Consider the following 10,589-nt stretch of genomic DNA (forward strand, 5'->3'; position numbering starts at 1 on the left):
ATTCTTAATGACTTGAGACCTAAATAGGGTCATTAATGAAGGCAACAGCACAGTATAAAGAAAGCCCTTTATCACAGCATTACCCATTTTGTAATTTCTCATGACTCTCGGGTTGCTGCTAAAAGAAAGTTGATATTTCAATAAAAATGTTCTGCAAGTACTGTTTAACCATGTTTCCACTGCTGCTTGCTCTAACGCCTTTCAAATGGGCAGAACTCTAGCGCCATCCGCTGGATATCTGTTGTCATTACGAAAGAAATACAAAAAGAAACTTGATCAATTAAAGGACATATAAACAGTACAATATTTTGTTGAAGGTGTGTAGGCTTTGCACATCAACAATTTTTGTATGAGAACACATTCTTAGCATATCTTGCAAATGAACAGCACCCACTTCCCAAGACTATAAAAAAATATAATACGCAGTATAAATCAACCCATTATTACAGGTAATATGGCACAACAGAGCAGTCTGGATGTTACAGCTTCCCTCGACTTTCTGTGGATAGAAACTACTGTTATTGCCAAGTAAAGGACGTCTTAAAATAAATACAAATAAATCTGTTTTAAAATAAATTGGAAGAGAATCCATATTTTACAGCAAGGCATCACTAGCATGCTTCAAGGCCTTGTTTTATAATGAGGCCATACATGTAAATCCTCAAGTCAGGTGCATAAACAAACCTTGATTAGATCATTGTATTCCTAAAACCTGGCAGAGCACTTCAATGCAAATGTAAGGGCTGGTTTTTCCTTTTTTTTTTAAAAAAGCATTTTATCCCACTGCAAAGACCCATATACTCATTTTTGAAAAACTACAACATGCAACATGCGAGTTTAATTTCAGTTCAACTAAGTTGTGTCTTAATATTTGTGTAATATTAGCAGACAGGCACGGAAGCTCTCCCAGACCGCTCTGCAGAGACTCAGTAGTTTCTTCGGTTTTAACTTGTTGTTTTAAGCGTTTGCAAAGACAAAGGGGAATCATTTTGGTGTCGCTGTATTTGCACAGTGAAAGACAAGGTCGCTTCACCAGGGAGGATATCAGATGACTCTTTCATTGGGGTGAGAAAAAACTATCAACATAATTTGTTTCTTATTTAACATCATGTAATCAAAAGAAACTACAAAATGATATGTTTATAAACACTACAATTTTTCCATTAATATTACATTTTTTAAATTTTTGTCAGTTTCTCGTTAAGTATATGGAAAACCACAAAGCGGTGTGTATTATTCATCAGGTTTCATTCGACTTCATAAACAAATTATAATTCTATAGGGTGATGCATAACTTTTGGCCATAGCTGTGGTATACAGTAAACGTTTGAGAACTTTTTAAGCATGGCAGAACAAAATGTTACACATACATTGTAATACAGTATATGCAATCCCCCATGGCTCCCACTTTTTATTGTGTATGGGGGTCAACAATGAAGCTAAAATCCATTAAGCATGTCCTCGTGGGGAAGATGTTTTAATGAAATGCCTCCAGATATTATAATAGACACATACATACAGTCACTGATTGGACTGCACTTGAAGGAGCAAATCAGCTGTACTAAAATGCCAGTTTTTAATGATGTTGTAACTCAAATACCCATTCAGGTTTGGAAGGCTAAAACCTTATGTGTGATCATTTTACCATTAAGTACCTCTCAATGTGAATTAGTGCAAGGATTAGGGCTGAATGTGAGTTTGTGTGGAGCACTCAGAGGTACTCATTAGATTCCCATCATGTGTGCACTCGAATGGCGAATGCAATCCGTGTGTAATTTGCAGTGCTTACCCCTGTCTTTCAGCGGAAGGGATGAGGCACTTACTGTACAGCATTTGCTCCCCTTAAGCCACTGGTCAAGGTCAAACTGTAATGGGAAGGTCACCGTTCGCTTTCAAGGTTCTAGAATGCGTCATCTGAACACATCCGCCCACCACTGGGTCACAGAGGTCTGGCAGCCCATAATATTGCTTCATTTGTGACAGGCAGTTACAAGAAAATCATTGGGTCCACAAAGACTGTTAGGAAATAAACCTGATGTTCTATAATTACCTTGCCAAGGCTGAAAGACTGAGTTTAATAGAAGTGAACATAATGTCATGACCTGTCAGCAAATCAAAAAGTGAAAAACACTTTGATAACAGTTTAAGAAATGCATTATTATTGCTGTTGTTTTTGTTTATAATAATAATAATAATAATAATAATAATAATAATAATAATAAGAATAAGAATAAGAATAATAAGAATAATAATAATAATGTAATTCCTGAATGGTTTAAATACTGATTTGAATGTGTTTAACATATTGTCTGACTTTACAGAGGACAATGCAGGGTTAACAAATCCAGTCTTAGCACTGAGCTCAGCACATTTCTCCATTCGGCAGCGGGTTGTTTCATTTTCTTTCTGTTGGGATCATCAGTATTAATGATGGTAATAACAGCTTAAATCTGTGTTGTATTGGAAAGTGCCAGATTTAGGGGTGCTGAGTTATAGAAAATGAAATGCACATTTAAATCATCTATTTGTCTGCAGCTTCATGGATTATAACGCTCGGTCACACTATCTTAAATCCACAGACTCTGGTACCCAACAGAAAACCGTATTGTATTCAATTTCTTTGGCAAAGTGCTGTGCAGTATAGACAACAAGAACAAAGAAATAACCATCTGACTTTAAAACATCTCGCTTTTTTGGTTGTTTGATAGCCCTCTGCAGTCACTAATAAAATGCATTTTGCAGTAAGGTTGGCCAGCCTTGGCTGACAATACGTCAGTGCATTGTAAGGTTTGATGGATTACAAAAAAAAAAAAAAAAAATGGTGAGCAATAAATACAAGCCCTGTTCTATTCCCACCTGAATGGTCATCATTCTGAAAGATACTTCAGACTAACCAGATTCTGCAAAAAAAAAAGAATTGCTTTGTTCTGCAGGTCAACGAGCTTTCAAGCTTAAAACAGCTTTTTATTTTATTATCCGAAACATAGCTGGCTCTGCTATAAGAGAATAGGCTAGATTTGTAACAATCACATTCAATATGCACTTAGGACTACAGAATGGAATAAAAAAAAAAAAGCAATGCTCTATAAACACAAGGAGACATCTGAAATCATTCGACAATCCAGGCATTGTAATTGCAAAATGCTATAGAGGAATGGGAACAAATGGTAGTGCTGTATAAATAGGGGGGGAAAGTTACACTCAAACACTTTGTTGTTTTTATTTGGTCAGCCTGGGGTTGACCAGGTAGCCACAGGGGAGGAACAATTAGTTTCCAATGAATGATCGCACATGGTGATCGAGTGTAAGGTGATTGCTACAGACTCTGCTGGGATACCACTGCTGAATGGATTTTGGTTGAACACTTTTGATTTATTTGTGAGATGTATTTAGAGATGCAGACTAGCTCCACCTTATGCTTTTAGAGTTTTTTCTGAAGCCCTGCAATTCACACGGCCCCATGAATCACCCACCTCTTGCGCGTGGAGATGGATTGGATTACTGGTGAACAGTAAAGGGGCTCTCTTGTTCCAGTCTCTCCGCTCTTCCCATGTGCCTCCAGATGAAAAGACAGGACTCCGCCTGGCTTCTTTTCCTCACAGAACTCTCTTTTCTTCAAATTGAACACAAAACGTGTGTTTGTTGGGCAGCAATTGAAATGTATTCCAAGATGCTAGCCGTTCTGTTTCTAATTTATCACCACAGCAAAAAAAAAGCACCTGTATCAATAAAAAAAAGAACTCAAAACACTAGTTTACCTAATCACCACATAACACATGGTAAAAAATGAAGTTTATGAGAAAAAAAATGACCATGCCTTAGAGTATGTATGTAGCATTTACATGCACCATTGTTTTAAAAAATTGTCCTTATTTATTTTATTGAACCAAATTATACCTCCATCCAAACTATAAAGCAGGTGACTACATTATATCTGTTAAACCAGGCTGTAGAATACCACCTCCCCTCTCCCCGGGAGATGCACATGATTCGAGTCTAATGCTTTATTGGTTGTAAATAAATACCTGATTAACATTAATTCGATTTAGCGTGTTTCGGCCCACGTACCGTGCACGTGTAAATTGGACGGATTAGCCCTCAACGACCCGTGAGAGAACGTTTTTGTTTTTTGTTTTTCAATGGGGTTGTGTTCTGCAGTAGAATGCGTTATTTTCGCGTTACCTAAATAGTCTTTGCTTTGGAAAGTACAGTCTGCCTGAAAAGACTTCTGAATGATACCCCTCTGCTGGTATGCAACGGTAATATCCTGAATTTGAGTTTTGGGTTGCTGTATTATTTCATTGGGCGCTATTTTTATTTTTATTTATTATTTATTTCTTTATTTCTTTATTTTAACAGCCGTCAAATTGACTAGAACTATATTCGTGGAAGCAGGTGAACGCTTATTGCATTTTTACTTGTAGGAGCCTATCATAACAACAAGCCCAAAATCAATACTGTTTTTTGGGCTACTAACCTGTTTTTGGTTAAGAAGACTGCGGTGTTTATCTGGTGAAACCCGTACTAGGCTTCTTCAAGCACGTAGATAATTCAATACCCCATTCTGTCCTAAACCAACCCGCATGGTGTAGTTTCGCAGCAAATGTAATAAAATAAGGGCGTCGTCTACTCTACACAGACAGCAGCGCCTGACAAGACAGAGGAAATGTCGAGTCAGGCTGCTACTGCCCGTCCCATAGCCGCATACAACTTAGCGTTGTACAGAGAGGGAGCGGTGCGCGTCTCTGATTATCCGTAGTGTTTATGTGGGTGTGCTTATCAACAAGACCATAAAGCACAGGGTACCGCTGGGACAGCAGTGGGGGCAGCAAGAGGTCCATTTTCTTTTCTGTACAATCCAGAAAATATAATATTTCTTCTTTCTTCGATAACAAAGAAAAGATGCTCAGAGCGATGCATTACTCCCCGTTGGTGAGTACCATACACTTGTTTATATATATATATAAGAAAGAGAGAGCTATAGATAGATACATACATACATATAGGTATGCTGTTGCTGATTGCATTAATTATGACAATTGTAAATATATTGTCCTATTCTATGTAATTCAACTTTCTCTAGTTGACAAAGCAAATAGACAACCTACAGTGCTGTGCGGTATAATAGTACTGCAGGTCCTGTCCGAAGCTATGAGTCCAGGTCTACCAGGTATTCCGCTCTATCTTCGTCAGGATTTCAACACTTCTGTATTCTCCAAAGATACCTTAGACTTTTGTTGTTGTTATTAATACTGTAGCATTGCTTTCCTCAGCAAGCATTAATAAATGTTGTGTTTTTTTTGTTTTACTGTTTGCTTACCGGTGTTTATTTCCATCTCATAACCTTTAATACAATTTAAAGGACTTAGCGGAAATGTCCTGTTTTAAAATGCTTTTTTTTTTCTTTGGGGGAGCAAAGGGTCATTTAGATATTTGGACAATTGTCACTGAAACTTTTTGATGAGCAAGCCTTATCCTATATGTAATTAATTTTCTAGCATGTATTGTTTGGACTGTATTTTATTCTCCTCTATCGCCTGTACAGTAAATATCCCTGAATAGATCTATTGTTCAAACAACCGATTTCAATGATCCCATGACTACAGTGCTACCACACATATTATTTATTGACTTCCAATGCACAATGACTGGGTGGCACATTTGTTCTTCATTTAATCTCCCAAAATTAATTATATGCAGCATGACAGTCTCCTGCCAGATACGATAACATTTGTATGTGCTTCGCAAACGTTCAGTTAATATGAGAATTGCAGCACCTGCACTGAACAAATACTACTATAAGCTTCATCATAATCATATATGATTTAATTGTAATGAAAACTGATGCTGTTCTTTTAAAGTTGCCGTGGATTACACCACCGGCACTGAAAACAGAAACACACTTCTGTTTACTAAATACTGGTTACACACCTGTCGATGTTATGTTTGTTTAAGCACTAGCAGGAGTTGAAATGTGGTGGCAATATGCATACTGTACACATTTTGGAGAACAAATTATCTTTCTGAACTTGTCTGTGGTGTTGCAGACTGTAACAACTTTAATTTTTGAAATTTCTATTTGATTAAAGATGAGGGGCCCTATTCACAAAACTTTAAGGACTGTTTTAAGGATTTTTGTATTTTTTTTTTTTTTTTTTGTGTTGAGGGTTTTTTGATGAGTATTTATAAACATTTTCTAAAGCTAACCCGTACCGAAAAATGGAAATTCAAACCTGCTCTAAAACAAAAAAAAACAAAACAAAAACAAACGAACAGCAAAACAGGCTTTTTAAACAACAAACAAACATAAGACAACACAGTCCTTAAAATGGGAATAGCAGAAATATAGTGTGCTTTAATGTTCAGGTCAACCATCTCAATGAGGCCCCAGTGTCTGAAGAGTCCTCGGATGAGGATGATAAAGAATGTGAGACCTGCAGGTCAACGGGAGCCAATGAGAGCTCTTCTAACAGTGACCTCAGTGCTGAGAACACGTGCCGACCCCCAGGCATCAACGAAGATTCCTGTGAGCCGATACTATCTGAGGAGAGCAAGGTGCTGCTGGGGGAGCAGATTAAACAGGTGAGCTCAGGAACAAGCTACTGACACTAGCCTGCTTTAGATTAACAGGACTGCTTACCTGCTTGCAGGTTTTATTATATTGCATTAGCCCACTTTGTCTGAAACTAGGTTAGCAGCAAATGTATTCAAAAACAGCCATGTAAGCTCGTGGGTATACATAACCCAGAATTTTTATATTTCTGCACTTTGTTCTGATCACATAGGTTTAATACATAAGAACATAAGAAGAACATAAGAAAGTTTACAAACGAGAGGAGGCCATTCCGTCCATCTTGCTTGTTTGGTTGTTAGTAGCTTATTGATCCTAGAATCTCATCAAGCAGCTTCCTGAAGGATCCCAGGGTGTCCGCTTCAACAACATTACTGGGCAGTTGGTTCCAGACCCTCACAATTCTGTGTAAAAAGCGTGCACCATACTTTTTTCTGCTAGATCTCCATGCACTTTCCTCCAAGACTCACGGCATGCACTTGGACCCTGGAGTACAGCACCATGAAGCATGGAACCAGCCTGAGGACCCTGTACAGATCTATGCATGGGTTGGATTGCTCCACATTTATAGTCATTAAAGATACCGATGGCCAGGTAATTTTCATCATTATTATCGCTGTAAAAGAAAATTAACCTGTGTTAATCATGGTCACTTTGAGGATGATATTAAGCTCTGCTTCTGTCCCAGGTGTTTGGTGCCTTCTGTTCCAGTCCATTGAGGGTCAGTGACTGTTTCTATGGAACGGGAGAGACTTTTCTTTTCTCTTTCTCACCAGAACTTCAGGTGAGGTGATCGTTGTTATTATTGTAATATAAGTTGTTTTCCCAGTGTAACCACCTTGCATTATTCCTTTCTAATGGTTCCAATTTATAATGTTTATTCCAAATGTCTGACATTGCTTCCAAATGTATAATACTAATCTGGAATACTATATCCTTCGCCTGCATGTTGAACTGACCTGTGACCTACAGTCAAATTATTATTATTATTATTTGTTTATTTAGCAGACGCCTTTATCCAAGGCGACTTACAGAGACTCGGGTGTGTGAACTATGCATCAGCTGCAGAGTCACTTACAATTACGTCTCACCCGAAAGATGGAGCACAAGGAAGTTAAGTGACTTGCTCAGGGTCACACAATGAGTCAGTGGCTGAGGTGGGATTTGAACCGGGGACCTCCTGGTTGCAAGCCCTTTTCTTTAACCACTGGACCACACAGCCATGTCCTGCTGTAAAACTGTGATATAGACAATAACAGCAGACTGTGTCATCTGCTAAGATAATAATGCATCTTGTCATGTACAGATCATTAATCCCATCATTTCTTGTCAGGTGTTTAAATGGACAAGCGAAAACTCCTTCTTTGTAAAAGGGAATCTGGATTCTTTTGCTTTTGGGGGAGGGAGGTAGGTATTCATTATGTTTTCATTGTGTGCTCTGTTGTCTTTTAATTATATGAAAAAAGTAAAAGCTGGTTTGTGCCGTAACCTGCTTGCGTTGACGTCATTTGGGAGTAAAAAGCACCTTTTTATGTTTGCAGTCTTTCTGAGCTGATTACAATTACCAAAATAGTGTAATTAGACAAACGTGTCTTTGTAGTAGTAAGAGCCAGCGCCATCTAGTGAATAACTACTGTGAATCAAAATGTCCTTTTGTATTGCTTGACCTTAACACCGACTATATCAAAAAGTAAACCAAACACAATATTCAATTAATTGCAATAAGAAACAGAACTGTGGCTTGTTGCTGCCACCCTTGGGTTTATATGCAATGTAATTCCAATCTTAGCATATCTTCATACCAGGCAGAATTTGAACAATGGGTTTATGTGATAGTGCTTGCTGTAACTCGCAGGGGAACACCATGTGAACTGTCTGTTTTTTCCTACAGGGGTATTTTTGGATTATGGCTGGATGGAGACCTCTATCATGGAAGAAGCCATACGTGTGATACTTTTAACAACGACATTTTGTCTAAAACAGAAGATTTCTTTGTGCATGTCATGGAAGCATGGGCTCTTAAGTGACGAAGTGTAATATAACAGAAACTGTGATTCACAGGATCACTTTTGATCCACGGAGGCCAGCACTGAATACAGCGCTTACTGTACTTGCAGAGAGATAAAAGCAGGATTTGAAATTGTGACAGAATTCATTCTACGAGAAGACAGAGCAACAGGTGTTATTGTACTTTTTTATAAACAGTAACACAATATGAGCCAAAATACATACAGTAAGTTTTTGATCTAAAGTTATGTGCTTCACTAAAGAGGGGACGGCAGCAATACAATAACAGCACAACCAATGAAACATCCAGCATATTCAGTGCTGTACCACTCTCTGTACAAATTGTCATTCAAAGGGCTTGCTCAATAACGGTAGCAATCAACCTTGCAAATTCAGTGCTTATAAGCGAATGTACTAGAAAATAAGTTATATGCAGCTTGTGTTTTCTGGTTATTCTTATGCTAATGTAAAAATGCAATTTGTTCAATTGGAATTGATTTACAGTTGAAATGCAGGGCATTATGTGCATAAATTGCAAGTGCTAAGTTTTTGCTTGCAGTTTTGTTTTATAAATCGCCCTGTATAGCCTGGGCTTCCTAAGCTCTCTAATAGGGTGCCTAATCATTATAGATCACTGCGATATAGGGCTGCATGGAAAGCTGTTGAGCAGCACTAGCACTGTAAATGATTCACAGGTTTCTTTTCTTATCGAAGAGTAGTAGTTTCATGCTCAAAAATAAACACACATATTAAATACTTTACCTGGATCTTTGTGGCTATTTTATTCGCGTATCATGTGTGTTTTATATAGAAAATGTTTGTTGTTTTAGAAAATCGCTTATTAGGAGGAACTTCTGTAATGCCCGCAATGTGTTCAAGGTCAGAAAGTGCTAGGATTTAAAGATATATACAATTAGACTTCACAGTGGAGCCTAGTGTGGTTATGCTGACTGTAAAGACATTTCTTTAAATTTGAATCCCGTGATGGATGGATTACTAGCTAATCCATAGTCTCATTTTAAAGTCTGTATAGTAAGAAGGGGTTGTCATTTCCAGTAAAATGGGTTGATAAAGCAGTTCCACTCCTGTCTCTGTGTTTACTAAACAATGGTACGGTTTGTACTGAAACAGCCTCTTTATTATGACTAAAAATATAGTATTCCTAAATAACAAAAACATCTTCCCTCACTTACTACTAAGGAAATGCATTTCCCAAACTCCTGAGAAAAACAAAGGACAGTAAAACACAGTGCACCTTAACAGAATGAACATTTGGCTTGTACAGGTGGGGAGGCTTCGCCCCCTGGACTCTGTCATTTAGGACGACAAAACAAATGAATTATACTTGCTGAATAATCAATGTTAATCATTCTCCTTGCGCCTGTTGTGGAAATCACTTCGAGAATCTGAAAGCAGGGACAGCTTTGTTTCTAATACCTATAGACCAAGCAATCCTTTACTGTGGCATTTTTAAGTGTTGGGGAAATTGCAAAAAACACAATCACCACTAGAGGGAGCTCATGCTGTAAAAATACCTCATTATTACATACAGTTCGATAAGAAGCGGCTTTAGCCTGTTAGGCACAGAAATGGCATAAAACATAAATGAACAAATCAAAACCCATTTACAAATGTATTAATTGATGCAACCAGTTTGAAATATTAAGTCAGGTGACAGCGCCAAAGGACTTTCATATTAAAGCTGTTATAATGAATTAAACGTGTTTCTCCTTGCGTCTTCTACACCCACAACAGATGGTGTGCAATTCAAATTTACCATTTAGAATTCTATCGCTTAATCAGTTTACCATTTATATGTAAAGCAACATTTTTATTGGACATCTGTTGGAGTGGGACAAGTGTTTCAGTGGCAACATAACTGTGTGTTCTGCAAAAAAAAAACTCATTCTGTATATAATTAGCTTTTTATTATAATGTTTAATATGTACATAACCATCCAGTAAGTATTGGGACAATATTGGAGCATGGGGGTATATCAATTGTGTGTATA

At 37.7% G+C, this 10,589-nt stretch overlaps 1 protein-coding gene across 2 annotated transcripts; it reads left to right on the plus strand.

Annotated features, from left to right (window-relative positions):
• The first annotated feature begins 4,068 nt into the window (after positions 1–4,068).
• LOC117425037 (oxidation resistance protein 1-like) lies at positions 4,069–9,339 on the plus strand. 2 transcript variants are annotated; one of them, XM_058990901.1, is made up of 6 exons: positions 4,069–4,259; positions 6,367–6,582; positions 7,013–7,165; positions 7,260–7,355; positions 7,905–7,978; positions 8,463–9,339. In XM_058990901.1, the coding sequence occupies exons 1-6, from the start codon at positions 4,233–4,235 to the stop codon at positions 8,596–8,598; spliced, it is 702 nt and encodes a 233-aa protein (XP_058846884.1). In that variant the 5' UTR covers positions 4,069–4,232; the 3' UTR covers positions 8,599–9,339. The 2 variants fall into 2 exon arrangements, with proteins under 2 accessions (XP_058846884.1, XP_033897577.3); XM_034041686.3 differs by lacking the exon at positions 4,069–4,259 and adding an exon at positions 4,266–4,932.
• The last annotated feature ends 1,250 nt before the right edge of the window (positions 9,340–10,589 follow it).

The sequence above is a fragment of the Acipenser ruthenus genome, chromosome 18, assembly GCF_902713425.1.
Source record: "Acipenser ruthenus chromosome 18, fAciRut3.2 maternal haplotype, whole genome shotgun sequence".
Lineage (NCBI taxonomy): Eukaryota > Metazoa > Chordata > Actinopteri > Acipenseriformes > Acipenseridae > Acipenser > Acipenser ruthenus.

Coding starts and splice junctions, on each gene's coding strand:
- LOC117425037 (XM_034041686.3), top strand. CDS start 4,903: ATGCTCAGAGCGATGCATTACTCCCCGTTG. Junction 6,583..7,012: donor TGGGGGAGCAGATTAAACAG/GTGAGCTCAGGA, acceptor TTTTTCTGCTAG/ATCTCCATGCACTTTCCTCC. Junction 7,356..7,904: donor CTTTCTCACCAGAACTTCAG/GTGAGGTGATCG, acceptor ATTTCTTGTCAG/GTGTTTAAATGGACAAGCGA.